Source organism: Oryzias latipes, chromosome 3 (genome assembly GCF_053564925.1).
Source record: "Oryzias latipes strain Hd-rR chromosome 3, Olatipes_Hd-rR_3.1".
NCBI lineage: Eukaryota > Metazoa > Chordata > Actinopteri > Beloniformes > Adrianichthyidae > Oryzias > Oryzias latipes.
This window is the reverse complement of record NC_136239.1, coordinates 26,998,350-27,017,106: the sequence shown is the minus strand read 5'-3', so window position 1 is coordinate 27,017,106 and position 18,757 is coordinate 26,998,350. Positions and strand designations below refer to the sequence as shown.

Here is an 18,757-nt window from a genome sequence, read left to right as displayed (position 1 = left end):
CCTGCATGCAGCCCGTCATTGTAATGCTTCCCATTCATGTTTCTGTGTTTTGTTGCAGTCTGATTTGCTCTCACTACCTGTGTTTGCCGTCAGGGCTTTGAGGACGGGGAGGAGACTTTGAGACGGGGCCGGGGTCACTGGGTGGCCACATTTTGTGTGTGCATCGATTACTTCTGCTGAATGTTCCTCAATGCAAATAAGACCGGCACTTTGAGAGGAAGCACATGTATCTGAAGCAATTAATTTTACCCTTGAATGCCAGCTGTGGTGTTTGTGTGATGTGTTCCAAATTGAGCTTTCTCCCCAAAAAAGGTGTTAATTTAGGGATTTGGCAGATTTGGCAGAAGTCTTTTTGGCTGTGTCTACTCCAGTATGAGACCATGTTAATGTGTGTGATAACACTCGTAGAAAGGATTTGAAATTGCCTTCATTCATTCAACAGTTAAATAATGGTCTATTTAATTCATAATTTGAATACAAAAAACAGAATTTCAAGGATTCTTGTGAAAAACTTGTAATATATTTTACTCATCTAGATGTTTTTGGTAATTTCTTAAACTACCGTAATCTAAATGTAGGCTTTCTATCTAACAGCCTTGTGCCATTTTTATGGTTATTTAGGTGAGCAGAAAAAAATAGAAAATAGTCATTTTATGAGATGAGTTTTATGAAGCTATGATGCATGACTTAAATGGATGCTGACATTCAGAACTTCAGGCAGGATTCTAACCCTATTTTCCCACTGCAAATTTCACCAAAACCTGTCCTAACAGGTCAGGCACCTGAAGTGATCTGCGAGCATGCGAAAACAATAGAGGAATATCACACCTGACATGATCATAATGACGCATACAAAGTTTCATTTGCATGAAAAAGCACAAAAGGGATTCTGGTTTAGACCTTCCACTTCTGCTCCTAAGCAGTATCTGTGATCAGCAGTAAGTCATTGTAAAATGTGTTTCTTAATTTGTAAAAAGCAGATTTAGAAACATTTCTAATTTTGACAATATAGCACTGATATAATTAATGTATCACCAAAAACAACAGAATGTAATCTAGTGTTTTAAAAGTAAGATAAAGAGACGCTAAAAGTATGATTATTTTTTGCTTAAAGCTGTTTTCACCAATTTATACTTTCCGTTATTTTTAATATTGCACTGAATTTGTTTTTTGTTGCATTTTTCCCCTCTGGTGCTTTTGGCATTCTTGGTCCCAAAATGTAACTGAATGAATTCTAGTAAGGTTTACCCATGAGGACAAAACAAATATGTAAGATGTTGCAAAAGATTTTCCAATTTGATGAGTTATACGTATTTTTTGGGAAACACGAAAAAACCTACTAACAGTTCAACTGAACCAGAGCGACCATTTATGTTGTTCCTGCTAAATATTTTATGTTTTTAAGATGTTTTTCAATATTTTTGCAAACATGATAAAGCACACCTGTTGCAACTCTTTGCATGGCATTTATTTTGCACGCACATTTTTTTTCATTTTATTGTTATCACATAGTATAAAAAAAAACATACTGGCAAAAAAATAAGCTATTACAGCGTCCAGCTATAGTTAAAGTATTTACCTCAGCTAATACATTTTGCTCACTAGCACATTTGACATTTAATAAATAGTTTGTTGGGTTGAGTTTCTAAGTGTTTTTTTCTGTCATAATTTTTTTTAATTTGTAAAACTGTCTGTAAAAGCTCAAGTAGAACGTCATGTAGTGAATTGCTTTATGCCCTCAAGGTACCATATTCTTTTCCCTTGAGTACTTTAAGTGACACCTTTAATCTGTTCAAATCATGCTTTTATTGTCTCCTCTTCTCCAAACTTTACAAATATATAGTACTAAGCTAAAACTTTATTGTGTATCTGCTTTAGAAAGTTCACAAACTATGCATGCAGGCATGGGTAAAGTGTCAGTAAACACAGTTTACGCCAAAAATGATTTGGGTTTAAACAGAAGGAGAAACTGAAGAGTGTAATCCTGCCCACTGGACATGTTTTGATGGATGCAGACAACAGCAGTTAAGCGTCTTGTCGTTTGTCCGTCTTAGTAAATGCACAGATCATGGAGCGTCTGAGGGTGTGTGCTCAACAATCTTGCATAACTCTTGTGCATTCCTCTTAAGCAGAGGTAGTGTGAGAAATATTCACGGGTTATTGCTGGGAAACACTGACAAAGGAAATTGTTTTAAAAATTCTAACTATTTTCTATTGTTGAAAAAAGTGTATATTTCAAAACTAAAAGTACTAACAGCAGAGAGTCTAAAAATATTGAATGTGTCTGATAGATTCCCTGAAGTAGGAGAGATTCTGGAATCCCAGCAGGTGTTCACAGGCCTTGACTAAGTGGTGTTGTGTGACAGAGCCTGGGATACTCACGCAGTCTGATTCCAGCTGAGAAGTGAGCTGTACACCAGGAATCCAGGCTAGGCTGCCACAGCATGTCAGTGCTACTCCACCCACCTGTGGCACCGGTCGTGTGCAGCATGCCCTCCCTCAATTAGCCTCCCATCACAAAAGAATCCTAATAAACCTGCTTCCTTCACTTCCATTCCATCCATCAACTTCTCCTCATTAGATCAAATCAACAGAGCATAAGGCTGACATGTTCTCACCGTTGTTTCAGTTAACCAGGAATCTGCCTCTGGTCAGGTTAATTTATGGGTTATTTTGACGTTTTGGATGTGCTCTGACTTCCAGGTAATTTGAAAACTGGTCAAAATAATTTTACAAACGAATATTTTTTTGCTTGACTTACGCGCATCATGACATTTTTTGGATAAATATTGCGCCTGTATGGTAAAACTTGAGGCTATTCTTTGGCCTAAATCAGTTCTTCAGGCATTTTACCACACAAAGCCACATAGCTAGGCAGGCTTGGCTCACCACAAACACAGCAGAGCACAGAGATGCAAGAGGAAAGGGGGGGGGGGGGAACTGGGGCAGAGAGAGAGACAAACGGAGAAAGGGAGAGAGAGCTTCTTGTCCCCCAGGTATGACAGAGTCGCTCATGCAGAAAGATCCCACATGGAAGAAGGTGGGAGAGTGGGGTGAGGGTGGGGGTGGCATGAAAAATCTCTTGGCTTCCTCTTTTCATTTGTACCTCCCTTCCATGGAAACACATCTGTCTCCTTTTCTGTTTTACACACCTTTTACTTCATCCCTCACTCCTCTTCTCACTCCATGACAAAGATTTTTCACCTTTAACAGCTCAGACTGTCTTTTTTTTCCTGTTTATTGCTTTAGTTTGTTGTTACGTTTCACACTGGCTGCTTTATTTTGCCAAACTTCATGGGAGCTGAGCCCCCTTTTTGTTTTGAAGTCCCATTTCAATAAAAATCATGTTTCTACTGTTTGTAACTTATTTCTGTGGCATTTTTCTCTTGACGAAGTACACACATAAAGAAAATCAACGGTAACTCAGGTTTTTTTTTTTCCAAACGGTTATGAAGATGGGAGCAGATGAAAAAATGCAATTTGAAAAGCTTGTAGCAGTGGCGAAGGTGCTACCATCGGCAGGCCACAAGCTCCCTGCCCCGCACCATTCCAATGCATCCACTTGCAGACAAATAGATCTATGAACAACTTTATTTTCATCGTCTGAGCTGCCATCCAGCTCAAAACTGTACGGCTGGATAGCTCCAATACTGCTTTCCATTTTTCTAGCATCGGTTGTGGCTTGAAGGCAGGCTCACTCTGCACCAACAGAGGCAACTCAGAGGCAACTTTCTACTGCTGCTCTGCAGAAACTATGTCGTAAAAACCTAGTTTTTATTTATTTATTTATTTTTACTTTGGCTAGAATCAGCATAACGCTATTAAAAATACCACTGGGAACGTTTTTACAATACATCAAAAGATGATTGGAGTGTGGGCCTATAGGAGGGTTTTGTTTTAGTTGACAGCTTTCAGACACATTGCCGTTATGTATTAGGCGATCCCCCTTACATGCAAATATGCGGTGATCACCATTTTAGTCAGCAGCATAGCCCATCTCATGGCTGCGCGCATTAAAACAATTAAACTTTGCCCCTCCCTCAGCACAACAATCATTTGCGGATGTGTTGGGTGAAATTTAGCAAGAAATTATCGTTTTCGAAATCACTTCACTCTGCTTGCTCTCTACTTGTTTCATTCTTTCTCTTTCTCCATTTCTTTTTGGGCTCCTTAAAAGACTAGTAGCCCCCCGCATGTTCCTCTTTTCACTTCTGTTCTCTGAACTTCTTCTCTTCGTCACAATCCAAAAGCACTTTTCTGTGCGTGCAAATGCTTTCTGAACAGCATCCTTTTTTCCTTTTCATGCTGGATGTCATTGTTACTGCCTGTGAGCTGGGTGTATTTATTTAGGGGTAATTGGTGTGTGGATGAGTGAGGTAATGAGGTGCATCCACACTTGGCTGCTCTGCTACCCAAGAACCCTGAGACAGACGCAACTTAGCTGGGCTCTGGCTTGAGCAGTACCACACTGCTGTCTCCTCGACACCGACCAGAATCTCTCCTCTATCCCCAGGTGGGCAAACACAGTCACTGGTGGTGAGGAGTCTGCAATTTGGACATTTCTTAGTGTGCATAGAAAGAGAAAACAGAGACTAGTTGTTTATATGGAAGCTTGTGTTTTTTTTTAAGTGTTTATGTGTGCTAGTATATTGAACCGAGGCGCTGTTCAAGGAGGAGGAGTACAAGGAGGGCTTCTGGGTTCTCATAGTCTCCTGCTAGCTTTAAACTGCCCCCATGACCTGCAAAGTTCTCTAATGATGTCACTTACACCTCCCTTATCTGTCTGCTTTGTACAGCAGAAACAGTCTGATGCTTCAGCCTTTACATGCCATTTGCTGCCTCATACCCTGTGAAATTCAATTGCACAGCCTTTACTCTTGGCAGAGTGCAGGGATCTCCCTCCCTCAGTCTTCCTAAACAGACTTTTTCCCTCCGTCTACAATCTAACCCCTCCAGTTACAAAATGCAAGAATTAGCATGTAACACATCCTAAGTTGATTCTATCAACTAACCGGGCAGTTGGAATTGGAAACCGTAAAGCAGAGATGTGTGTGGTTGCCCACAGGTGTTCAGCTTATAATATTATGCATAGATTGTTTTGTTGTTATCAGAGTAATTGGTGTGGACCTGCCAGCCTTTGATAGACACACAATTACTGTATGTGATGCCTAAGTGGACTCATTTTAGAGCAGGATTTTGAGTTGCTAATGGTGCATTATTCAGCTTTTGGTCTGTCCCCAAAAGTGCCGGGCCAAATCAAACATGCCGCTCCGGGGTAATTGAGGCCCACTCCGCACCCCCTGCAGTGAGCAAGGCAGAACTGTAATCCCCTGACAACTCTGACTTGGCCCCAATCTGGCAGGCCGCCCATTTCCCAGCAAAACGCCCAACTCAAAATTGGGAAGAATGAAGAATCTGATAGTCACATTGGACCGCTTTCCAATTTTATTATTCTTTTCAGACGAACAGTACTCTGTATCCATCTCACCACTTACTCTTCCTTTTTTCATGTGCTTCATCAAATATAATTGCACACTAATTACAAAGTTCAAACTAATATTCTTACTCATTAGTCGCCTCAAGCTTTTGTGGTTTTGTGATCAAAGGTTTTTGACAAATAATCCAAACCACAGTAAAGCTCAAGCTTTACAAAAAGTGTCATGGCTTTAAAGCCTCTCAAAAGCCCTTCACAGAAAAGTTTCAGTTATTGATGGAAAAGTTTTAGGGACTTTTCTATGATGCACATTTATTTTTATTTTTTTATTCTTTCTAAAGATATTTTGCAAAGCCTTTCAGGATTTCACTGGTCCACAGTTTCCCCTATTACTTAAAAATAAAATGTTAGAAAAATACACCGGGTATATATATATTTTTTCCTTTTTTTAAGTTTTTTTTTTTCTTCTCTTGAGTAAAGCAAATATGAATTTTAATTGGCTGGGAATGGCTTTATTTTTTCCTATTTGATAAAAACTGTTGGTGGTATGCATTCACTGCGTTACATTATTAGTTATAGCAAAAAAAAAAATCTTTGATCTCTGGGTTTTGCTGTTTTGCTGTTTGCAGTCGTTCTTTTTATTGATTTTGTTTGGTTTTTATTTTTTGTTATGAATTCTGAACTTTGTTAGATTGAAATGTATTTATATGTGTACCAGAAATGTGGTATTTTCCTCTAAACAATCAAGACTGAATGATCTTGTGGTTTGTCAGCGTTATGTTTTAACCGCTAATCCTCTGCAGTGTCACCTTTAAAAGGACAGTTTGCAGGGAAGATTAGCATTGTCTCTCTGATTTTCAATTCCACTGTGTTTCCTCCTCAGGCACCGGATCACTGTTTTAAAAGCTTTAGTAATGCTTCACAATTAGCACTCAGTCAGCACTCCAGGTTAGGTAATGGCTGGTGTGTTCAGGCTAAATTAGTCCAAAAAAATTCCCCCATAATCCATGTTGCTACGAGGACCTAGGGCTTCAGCTGGAAATGGAAGGTGGTGAATTTTCTGACAGGGCTGCTGAGGTGATGCCTCATTCCCTCTGACATTGTGAACACCCTAAAGGTGGCTTTGCCAACAGTCTACCCAGGAAACACCTCACCTAGATGTGGCTAAATTTACAAAACCACCTGCCCACAGGGAGGGTACTCAGGAAGGAGAGTGTAGGGAAGCACTGGGTGCAGGAAAAGGGTAGACATAACAGAAAAAAACAGGTATGAATGATAATTTGTTTTCCAAAAGATTCTGTGCATTGTGTGTTACATCTTTGATTTGGAATATCTTTTCTGTTTGCATCATTTTGGCTTTCCTTAAAAAAGTTTAAAATGTACCAACTTCATTTCTCTTTGAAAGACTGAACTTTTCTTGTATCACGAGGGCTCTGTTGTAGAAAAAACTTGTGTCCAAGTAAGTCAATTAGAAGAAATTTTAGAAGCATGTGTTCTTAAAGTGAAAACTTGTTTTTTTCTCATTTTGTGTTGAAGAAGAACTTCATTTAGAATTGCTTTAGGTGAAATGAATGGAACAATGAGTTTATGTAAAAGAAAAAAAAACATTCTTAGTCAGTTTCTCCGTCAAACATTTCAGCATTAGTGGCTGTTTTATTTTCTGCTTATTTTAAAGAAATGTTTCAAGTTTTTTTTTTTTAAAGAAAACACATTTTAAATAAGAAATTAGCAACTTAAATTATTTTTTATTTCCGGGGTTTAAATTTATTGCATTTCTGTGTTTAATGTTAAAATGCAATATATGAATACAAATGCAACAAATCTATCACAGATTTTTATTTAATGAAATCTATCACATTCATAATTAATTTATTTCGTTATTTAAAAATGTCAATAATTATTTATGCTTGCATTTTTTTGATTAAAATGTGCTTTTAATTGATAAAAGAATTTTTGGAACGAAGTCAAAAATATAGGCCTTGTGAAAAATTAAAATGGTGACAGCTTCAAAAATACTTGTGCTTCTTTGCGAAGGCAAAAAGGCAAAGGAGGCCCTTCAGTCTGATCCTAGATGTGGCGTGTTTAAAAGGTCTGATGAAACATCTTTAATTATTAAAAATATGAGCCTATTCAAAACATTAAATGATGACACATAAGCTTAAATGTGTAACAAACTAAACGCAGGGACATTTTCAGATTCAAATATCCAGGAACTACAAAAATGTTTTTGGTACCATCCCTCTGTAGAAACTCTTTCGTCATGCCTGATGCCTTACACGGTAGCATTAGTTAAAGCTCATAATTTTAAGTAAATGGAAGATGTTTCTTGTTGGATGTGAACCTATTTTACTCCATGGATGTTAAATTAGTTAGCCTACCATTAATTTTGTTGAATTTTAAATTAAAAGCTTCATATTTATCTATCCTTATTCTCTTTTGTTGTTGCAGAAATGTGGGGGGAAAAAGATTTTCCTGCAAAGTATATTTCGGTAACATAAAACATAAATGGTGTGTTCAAAACTTGTATTGGCTAAAACTCTGCTTTGCTTAAAATTCCCTCAGACAGTGAAATAGAATAGTTACAATTCTAGATGCTCCCCAGTGGCAGAGTTCAGGCCGTTTGCCTGTGGGCTGATGTGGAGTGAATGGCCGCAGCATCTATAGGCTGGTCTATGTGTGGCCCGGCTGGTCCAAGTCAGCAGTAATGACTGGCTTTGGCCAGCATGCCTGTTAATGTGAATGAGGTTACTCTGGGCAACACCTTTTCAGCTGGGTCCTATGAAGTCCCCAGTATGGTGGTCTTTGTCCGCACAAGGGCCGTCCTCTCAGCTGAAAGGGCTTCTTTTTTGTGAGGACTATCAACTGGTGATGGATTATACCCACCCCCCTTTATTCATCCCGGCAGTCCGACAGACATGGATGCGCACAAGTCTACATATTGTTACTCAAACACACAGCCGCAGATATCAAACCATCACTTGTGCAGTTGTCTTTGCATCTTTATACTGTTTATAGCCTCAGATAGTTTTTTGTCCTCTGCTTTTTTAGGCTTAGTCTCCATATTTTTCTGTCTACTAATTCTTCTACTCTAACCTATGGAAGTTTAGGACATGGTCTTGTCTAGGAAGTTTGATTGAGTATACAACTAATAAATGATGAAGGATTTGGTCGATGTTTCGTGTCAGTCATTGCAGAAAATTACACATTGCCTTCTGTTTTGCTGTTAAAAAACCAAAGAAGATCCTGTGGTTTTTCTCATAGTTTTATTGAATGTGGAAGAAAAATAAGAGGATAAAAAAAAGAGCATTACATGAGACCTGTAGTGACTCTCATGAAAACCTCTTTATTGTGAATGATATTCTGTAATATTTTCTTCCATTCCCTATTTATTTATTTATTTTGTTGGGTAAAGAGACTTCCTCTGTGAGAGTCATTCCACCCTCCCACCCCTCCTAAGCTGTCAGCCACTTACCCAGCCCGACACAGTAACCTCCAGACGACCTTTCGCTTTGCCAAATGTTATGCCTGTAAACCGCGTGAACTCTATCACAGGACAAATGATGGGTGAAAAATGGGACTTTCTGCGGGAGCTATGACAGAGTTTGGGAAACCTTAGATGTACAACCTGACATTGTGTGCTTGTGTTGTAAATACTTCTGTGACACATGCATAGGAGAGTGACAGCGAGTGTCTTCTCTGCCTTTTATTTCTTTTTCAAGGATGTGTACACTTGAATTCAACATTTTAAAAAAAAGCCATGAATAAGTCATTGCTTGCATAAATATTCTCAGAAACACTTTTTTCGTAAGTTGTAGTTTTGGTGACAGATACAGTAATGGAACTGGTAAGAGGGGAAAGGGAAGATTTAACTTTTGGGGTAATAGCTCAAGATTGTGAAAGAATTTGACACCTTAAACTGCGTCAAACCTCAACCTTATGGCATTATAGTGGATTTTGTGCAAAAAAAAATGTTCTTTTAACTTAGTCTTTGTAATGTTGACTTTGTAATGTATCAAAATACTGGCTTATTTATGTTTACAGTCCATTAGTTACGCATCATTCATTTTTACATGCTTTGGCCATGAAGGCCTCTCAGAAAGTTTACTGTTGTCCGGACCTTTCTCCCAGTTCTCCCTGGTTCAGCAACACTACATGAAGATGCACGCCAAAAAAAGCACAAGTGCTCCTCAACATAAATTGGGAGGTAATGTTTGGTTTTTTATGTTGCTCCTTGTGTGACAGTGGAGAAAAACAAGTTGTTGAGTGAATTAGCAGCCCCCAAAACAGCTGTACTTGGTACCTGGGCTTTAGCCCATAAACCTGCTGATTTCAGGACCAGCATGGTCCCCAACTACACATTAGCCTCAGAGGTGCTGTATACGTTCCCAGCTGTTTTTTTTTTTTTCTTTTCTTTGTTTTTCAATATGAAGCTACTTTTTGAAAAGTTTTAAGGCATTGTCTAAACTGTCAAAACTTATTTTTAGAGCAAAAACTTTTGGGGAAAAACTAGCAGCAGTGCCTCTGGAAGTCCCCCATAGCTTATAAGCCTTCCCCCTCAAACTTTCATAAAGTCACAAGTGTTGATTACTGCAACCTGCCATCTCTGCAACACAGAAAGACCTGCTCTTATCTGAATGAGAGTCATACTTTAAGGGGTCAAATGTGTTTGAGGGGTGGAGGGCATGAGAGGTCCCCCAGACATGCTGTCATAACCCATGCAGCTTTGCTTTCTGCTATGAGCCTATCTGTAGTGAAAGCAACACTTAGATATGTTTGTACTCTACGCCCTCTACCCCTCTCCCTTTCTCCCCAGGCGTCATGTCCCTCCAGGGGCATCCCAGCTCTCCCTGGCTGTGCCCACGTCCAGAACACCAAATACCCCCCCCAAACCTCCCCTTGTTATAAGGGTCAACATGCCCTCACCCTACAACGCCCACAGTCCACACCAACACTGCCCTCCAAAGAGAAACAAAACTGAACAGAAAAGAGACTAAATGGCCCCACACTGCTTTCCCTGTCAAAGCTCATGACAGGCCCAAGCAGAGTACCCCAGAGGAGGGTCTGGTTGAAGATGATGACGATGGCGGAGATGGCAAGTCAAGTCGTTGTGTTACAGTGCAGTTACACTTTGGCCTTTGTTTGTCTGTTTGCCATCGGTGAGCACCACAGAGCTCGATGGTTCCCATGCATGTCATGCATGCTAAAATGACAGATAGCCTCAAATGCTGGTTTTTGCCAGTCTGGGGGGCAGGAAGGGTAAATGAGGAGCAAGCTGTTCAGGAAAAAGGGAATACGCATTCCATGAGGTATTAAAAAATTGTCAGCTAATCAATTTCCTGTTTGGACATGCTTATTTCTAATGAAATTCAAACACTTATTAGTCCCCCCCCCTCCCATTTCTTTCTGTGTTTGGGAATATAATTACACTCAAAATGCTTACTCATCCTTCTGCCTGCCTGCTGCCTACTCTGTCAGATTCATTAGGCCATGAAGTGGAAGAGACGAGGAGCCTGTGTCTGTATCTATCTGTCAGTGTGCCTGACTGTCTGTATGCCTGCTTCTCAGATTATCCTGGATCAGGCATCAGGTGACACAGTGACCAGCTGACCATCACCTATTTAACTTTAATGATGCATCATGTGTAAACGGATCAAAACGGAGTTGCAAGCTATGAATCTTTTTAAATTCCGTTGATAAAAATCTGTTAAACAAGTGCTGATTTCTATGTTACTGCAAAAAGCAAAAAAAAATATCCAAACAAAAAATGTCCATTTAGTCAAAAAACTTTTTTTTTTTTAGATGAACTGATCTATTGCTGATTTGTCTACACTGCAACTTGCTGTTGAGGTTCAGCCAAGGTTCTTGTTTCAGTCTTTGTTATCTCAAAATGGGTAAGGCAGAGCTTCTTGTCAGCTTTTGTTGAGAGCTGTGGAGCTAGAATTACCAAAACAAAGTGATGGGATTTCTGCTAAATGTTGCTGCATTTATTTTCAGGCAAAGCAGAGGAAGTGTTTTCTGAAATTACCAACGTAAATCTGATTTAACTTCAAACTGAAAAAAATAAACCATCAACTCATTGTGTGACTTTTTGGCGAAGTGAAGTTAATTCTAGTTCCCTTTAGGTTTAGCAAAGGATTTCCCACACAATGCTGTGTAACTTTAGAGGTGTGAGGGATTAGAGTACTGGGAAGGTGATTTAGCTTATTTTAGATACTTAACAGAGAGGGAAGTCTGGCAAATAACTGTACGTTTCGGCCAAGAAGCATTACACTGCCATTTGACCTTTTTTCTGCTTGTTGAAAAAGGGGTGGACATTGAAGACTGTGACCTGGCATCACAGTCATACTCAATGGTTTACACTGCAGCTGTGCCATTAGGGGAATACATAGATGGGTAAAGAGAGAGAGAGGGTGCCTTATTAATGCAGAGGGAACTTGCCATTTGGGCTGGCAAATTACTCATTATTGTTCAGAGAAACACTTTTCTATGGTTTGAAGAAAATACAAAAGAATGACTCCTTTTTAAATTGTATTTTTATGTGACCATAGAAAAGTAGTAACTGGGATCAGATTGTGCTAATCTTTTGATCTATTTTAAAAGCATTCCCTATCCTTTAATTATGATTTTTCAGCCAAAATCAAAAAATGTGTGTCATTTTCTAGGACATAGTTTCTGCAGAGCGGCAGTAATTCCCTTCTGAGTTATGGGCGAGACCGTTGGCCTGGAGCAACCCCATACCCCTCCTCGTTGCTAAGAGCTTGGAACAGGGAGCTTTTGGCACGCCTGTTCACATGTTCTACATTACTAAAAAGCTCCTTTTCAAACTGTTTTTTTTTGTCTGCTCCTGATTCACAACGATTTGAATAAAGACATACAGTCTTTTTCTGTGCTATCGGGGGGGCACCGAAACATAAGTCACACCACCAATGAATGATCTATTTTCAAACTCATATATGAGGTGCACCAAACAATAAGGCACATTAAGCAAAAAAAAAGAGTCAGAGATCTATCAGTCAATCTATTAGTCAGACTTTAGTAACTGCATTCGCAGTAATTGTAGAACATGTTACATGGTAGCCATGTTAGAAGCTTTAGCTGCATTATTCACAATAGCTCTAACTCCCGACCTTGTTTGCAACATGTAATAACTAAGACTGTAAAACAAACTTTACTTGAATGCGTTAACTCCCTATCTTGTTAAAAACACAGGTCTTTATATGTGCCTAATAATGTGGCAAACACTACTCAGTAGAAAATACAGAACTCTGAAATACAATTTTGAACTTAATGTTCTTTGTATATGTCCTTTATCATCAGAAAGAGGAACATGCTGAAAACACAACTTTCATCTGAGTTGGTATTTACGGGTTTACTTCCACATCAGAAAAGTAATAATTATATGTACTCAAACTTACTCTACTGTTAGATGATGCTCTTTGCAATAATCGGAAAACATCAGGTTTTGGAGGGTCCGTGAGCCGACGGATGTACGCTGGAGAAAGAATGCTGACCAGAAAACCGCTTTAGGTTGGTGTTGGTGGTTAATTTCTTGTCACTTCCAGAAATGATCTTTGTGTTCAGCTAATCTGATCTAAACAGCCAGACCGGGTGTCATGTGTTCCAACAAGGTGTTGAGTGTCCCATTATACTAAGCCCCACACAGACATGGGCATTTTCAAGAATGGCAAAAACTCTAGTGAAGAAGTGACTCGTTAAATTGGCAACTAATGCTCCGGTCGGTCATTAGCAAGCAGTTGCCACCAAAGGAATGCTTTTGACACTGACGTTTTAGGAATCTTTGTCTCGTAAGTGCAAACAGAAAAAGAAAAGAAGTGGCATATTTACACTGTATATTTTAATACACTATTATTCAGCCCGTAGAGGATCTGCTCTTTGGTATGTTTAGTTAGCTGAAGGGAATCACCATTGTTGGGTCATATTAGTAACCCTCTTAGGCAAAGCTAGTCTGTGGGCCAGCCCTGAGGGCTCATTTGAAGTGCTTAGCGCTCGTTTGGAGCTTTGTCACCCCTCACCCCTTTGCCAGCATGGCCCCAGCCCCTCTGGCTGTGGAGCAGAGCTGAACCTCAGACCTTTACCCCAGTCTGCCACCAGGGAGGGGAGCACTGACATCACAGCTCTATCACACAAACGCCTGCACACACATTAATCGCACTAACATTGTGGCACATATCCATTTTCACATCCAACACCACCACCGGCGCACCACAGCCAATGGTCTATTTTACTGCTTTCCACTCCCATCCAACACCCACCATCTCCCCTCCACCCCGTCTTCTTTTTTTCCTCCGTATTCTCCGCCCTCATGAAGGTTGCCGGGCAGCAGAGAAAGACTTCACACTCATACACCCCACCATGCCTGTGAGGGTTTTCCGGATGTCCTTGTTTACATCATGGAGGGAGCAGGTCACAGGGAAGCCGCCTGAGAGCCTCACTGGTCGTATCTGTCAGAGTCCTGTGCTCATCCCATTCTTTTGCCATCAGTGTAAATGTTTTTTGTGGCTCTCCAAATAAAAAGAGAAACCCTTAAATTTCTTTAAGGGTTTAAACTAAAAAAAAACCCTATGTTAAAACTATGTTTTGAAGTATTTTCGTGTGTTGGACTCTAGTTAAAGATAAGTTTTGGTAGTTATCATTTCCTCAGATTAGCGCTCAGTGATGTGTGCGATTGGATGTTGGCCGTGGTGAGCTTGTCTTTTCCCTTACTGTGTCAAAGCGGTCGATTGGTTTAGTCTCCTCCTCCCTGCAACTTTGATGTTACCATTGATTGTTCTCATCTGCCCCTGAACTCAAAGGTTAGAGGAGTTGAGCTGCACTTCTGGATTGCTTTGACCTTCGCTCTGCACATGCTCAGTGGGTCCAAATAGCAACGAGCCAAACAGATACACGGTAGCGAGGCCCGTGGGTGAATGACAGCCAGACAACGGTGTGATATCTTTTTTTTTTTTTTTTTTTACTCACCCAGCGAGCATGATGTATATGTGATTGATTTTTCTCCTACCCCCCTCTCTACTGTGTTTCCGCTGCAGTGCACTAAGCAGGACTGAGTCCAGGCTTGATCAATGCATTGTTTTACTTTTTCAATCACACTTGAGTGAGCTGAAGACACGAAAGGTTATGCAGGTGAGGTTTGGCAGGAATGGAGGCAGAGCAGAGCTTCTGGAGGCCTCCTCAAGGCCAATATGTGAGATTGTGCTAGAAAAGTGGGGGGGTTAGAAAGAATTGGCCTCATTTACGGTGTTTCCCAAACAATCTCTTCTTTTGGTGTTTGTATTTTTATTGCATCTTCTAAAAAGGGAATCTAGTTTTCTATTCTCTGTAATAATGCAGGCATTGATTTGAATTCCACTGATTTGTGTTGTTTATGTAGCCTTCCTCTGTTTTACCCCCTCTGGGAACCCTTCCACTTGTCTTTTATGCACCCTTTCCTTTATTATCTTGTGTTAAATTACAGAAGCGTCTGAAGTGTCCCACCTGCCTCAGATAATGTTCAGAGCAGTACAAAGAGGCCTCCTCTTCTTTCTTCTGCTTACCTCACAAGCACATCACTGAAATACTCACAGAGCCATTAGGTTTAACAGCAGAGACGATGTCAGCAGAGCTCACACCTGGACTGTCAGAGTTAGGGGCAGGAGTTTAGTCCTTCAGGCAAATCAAAATTAGAAAACGTTTTAAATTTACCTCTGAATAATAGGTGGAAGTGGTCTTCCCTTGAGGGGGTGACATCTCTGCGTAGTCCTTAACTATCTTTTAGTAATGACGCTTTAAAAGCCTGTATCCAAACACCAGGTGATTTGGCAAAAGATAAGTATCTGTGGGAGTGGAGGTGCTCTCCTAAAGCTGGATGTCTGGAGGGGCTGAGGATGTGGCAGGCAGGCAGGAAAGATTTAGAAGGGCTGGGATGGGGTGGGAGCGCTGGCTTTGACCAGCGGGTTTCAGGTGTCATGGCAGATTCTTTCAGGGGCAAATTACAGGGTTTAAACTCTCTTGTCTCCTGAACAGCTCTACTCTGATTAAACGTCCTCGATAGACACTCGAGCAGCGTGCTACTCAACACCACTGTCGGGGGCTCACTTGACTCGGGAGATACTTCACCTCCTCTCACGCTCTGAAGAGCTCTTCAGGACTTTGTTTGTGGCCTTTTCTTGTTGATTCTGGTGAGAGGAGGGCAGTGTAGCTCATCAAAAGCTTAGTAATGGTTAGCATGTTTGCTTGTGTGCGTGTTGGGAGGTGTTTATGAGGGGGCCCTCATTAACCGCTTAGTGTTTTTGTACTTTGGAAGCTGCTTTACAGATCAGCTTTGCTGCAAAACGCTTGAAAGACTTGAGTGTAAAGACTGTGGTGTGAGCTGAACGGGATCGTCTGTTTGTGCTCACATATGCTCTCGCTGTCTCTTTTTTTATTGTGTGATTTTCCTTTTGCAACATATATCGTACGGTATTTTCTCTCAGCAGTGCAACAAGCTGTCTCAAGCAACAGGCTGGCAGCTTTTCTCCATGCTGCCTGTGTTAAAGGGAGTGCTGAAGCATCTAATGCAATTTCAGCCCAACATGCCTCTCTGTGAATAAACATTGCTGAAGTGTATTATCTACTGTATTGCTGATCCTCCGTCATGATTTCTGCTGTGCTCCATTCCCTCACATTAACTCTTCCTCCTACTGCCTCCTCTGATTTTTTTATTTTTTTTTTTTGCAGCGACTGCATTTGCCTCCAGACCTATCCGAGACGGTGAGCCGTGTGAGCAAGGGGGAGCTGGCAGGAGCGGCCACTGCGGCTGCGGCCTGCAGTTCTGCCACTTCCAGCGCCAAACACCTGGACTTTTAGAGGCCTCGCACAGTCCCTACGGGCAACCAACACCTGGAACGCTGCAGTTGATGTCCCCTTTGCTGCAGCGAACAGGTTGCTCCCTCACCCACGCAGTGTCAACTGCAATCACCCAACCAGCCATTACCACCTGCCAAATGACCCAGCCAGGGGTGAAGATCTAAACATCCACAACACTTCAACTCTTAACGGACATGCTTACTCACACATTTCAACTCTTATTTTGACTGACAATGCTCATATTCCAAGTTGTCATGGGAAGTATTTGGAGTGGTACTTCAGCCACTTCATCTAAGGCTGGCAACAATTTAAGGTTTGATAATGTAGTTGTTGTTGTTTTTTCTTTGCCTCTAGCAAGTTTGCTTACAAATGTCAGCTTGGAACTTGTTTAATAATTGAATCAATTCTGGCTGACTTTACCACACAGGAAGCTGCATTTTCCCTGCTCCACCACTTACAGTTGTGTCAGGATACCATGTATTCTGTAGGACAATGGAAATGCCCCTTTTAAAATAAAATAAAAGAAGGCAAATAAACAAACAGGACCTGGCACGGACTCTTTTCTCCATCTTTACGTAACTATATGTTAGCATCCACTCAGAGGAGAAAACTGCCACTCTAAGACCATTATCATGTCAGTGGAGGTCTGATTTCTGCTCTGGCTGACTGGTTTCAGGTGTGAATGCCTGCATGTGACCCTGCCTGTGTGCCTGTGAGTGACGTGAACCTCCAGTAAGCACAGAGGAGCAGCAGTTTGGGCACCAAGCAAGGGCTGTATTTGGGTGCTGGCTTCACACCTCATCAGGCATGTTTGCTAGATGAGCTGCTTTGCAATGACAAGCCCAAAAGAACAAATTAGGTCATAGGATGACAGGAAAAAAAAACAACGGGAATATGTCTGTTTATTTTTGTTTGTTTCTCATGGTTTGCCAATGGTGTCACTTTGAATATCATTACCTTTAAACGCTGGCAGTATCGGTAAACATCTGCAGCATGTTTTGAGGTAGTGTTGGGTTTCCTGACAGCTTTGAACGTGAATCCAACTTTCTTTTGTTAAACTCACAGGTACGTCTGTCCACCTTGTTTTTGGAATCTTGGCCAATAATAAAACTGACCTAACCACACTGTACATTTCTTTAAAGTCCCACTCCGATCATCTTTTGATCTATTTTATAAGTGTGCTCAGTGGTCTTTTAATTATGATTGTGCCATTTTTAGCCAAAATAAAAAAAAACTGTTTTTTCTATGACACAGTTTCTGCAGAGCAGCAATAATTCATCAGAAATCCTTAATGATCCCTCTTTACGGTGATTAAATCCTAGATTAAACAAAATCTAGATCCTAATGCATCACCATTATATTGGCAGTTATATTGAATTGAATGTATTTTTTATTAAGTTATTGGTTGGACACTTTTGTTTTCATATTAAAGTGTCATTTACATGAACTGTTTTCATTATTTGAGGTATAGGAGCCTTAAAACTAAATGTTTTAAGTTAGTGCCATGTCACCTGGTGTGGAGGAGTTGTTTTTTTGTGTGGATTTTTTACATAGGAATTAAACCTTATTTTCACAATAAATGGTCATTATGGGTTTTTGTTGTTTTTTTTCACCGTTTTTATTTTATTCTTATTTTTTTTTGTGGCTCATTTGACATAACTTTAAATTGGTTAAGTCAAGCAAGAGAAAGAATTCCTACCTTCAGAAGCTTTTATGCAAATTTTAAGTTTCATTGGATGTTAATGGTTTGTATTAAGAGGCAGAAGCAGTTCTTAATTTAACAGTATCTCTTTTCATCTTATTGTTGTTTCACATAAGAATGATTTGTGTGAAATATATGAGCAAATTTGTTTAAAAGAACCCTTTAGTTTTTTGTTTGTTTTTTTTCTCTGCCTTACATTTTGTTAAAATCTGTTTCAATTATACCATACTCCTAGGTGTTACATGTCTCACAAGATGTCAGTGTTTTTACATCAAGTTTGCCGGCACTTAAGAAGCCTAATTATTTATTATTTTCATCTGCTTTCCTTTAAATGCATTCATAATGAAAACATTTACCACAATAATGCAAGGATAGCTTTAGATTTGAAGCAAGGAAATGTTATAAGTCTTGTTCTTTGAAGTGGTTTTCAGCAAAAGTGTGATTTCAGGGAATTTTGACAGCTGTCCCTCATGTTCTGTTGATATTTTATGAAGGCCAAAGCTGTTTTCCTACAGCTGCTTTAACAGAGGTCCTGCATGTTCTGGTGTGTCACACTGCATCCCACAAATGAGGACTCAAACGTAAAAATTACCATAAATATTTCTGTCAAATCTATTCTTTTTTTAATTAAATACATGTTGCAGATGAGATTAAAGGCTATTTCAATTGGCAAAATACAGAGATCTTGCTTGTTTTGAAAAGAAAAGCAATCAGTTAAATGGAGTTGATAACAGGAAGTTGACGCTCAGGCTTCTGCAGGCCAAAATCATTGTATCCTA

The 18,757-nt window shown here is 40.1% G+C and overlaps 1 protein-coding gene across 1 annotated transcript in view; it reads left to right on the top strand.

Moving 5' to 3' along the window:
- Positions 1 to 16,816, top strand: part of elp4 (elongator acetyltransferase complex subunit 4) — a 53,574-nt gene extending 36,758 nt beyond the window's left edge. The window contains exon 10 of the mRNA XM_023953526.2: positions 16,148 to 16,816. Within this exon, the coding sequence (XP_023809294.1) occupies positions 16,148 to 16,276 (129 nt within the window). The 3' untranslated portion in view covers positions 16,277 to 16,816. The remainder of the gene's footprint in view (positions 1 to 16,147) is intronic.
- The last annotated feature ends 1,941 nt before the right edge of the window (positions 16,817 to 18,757 follow it).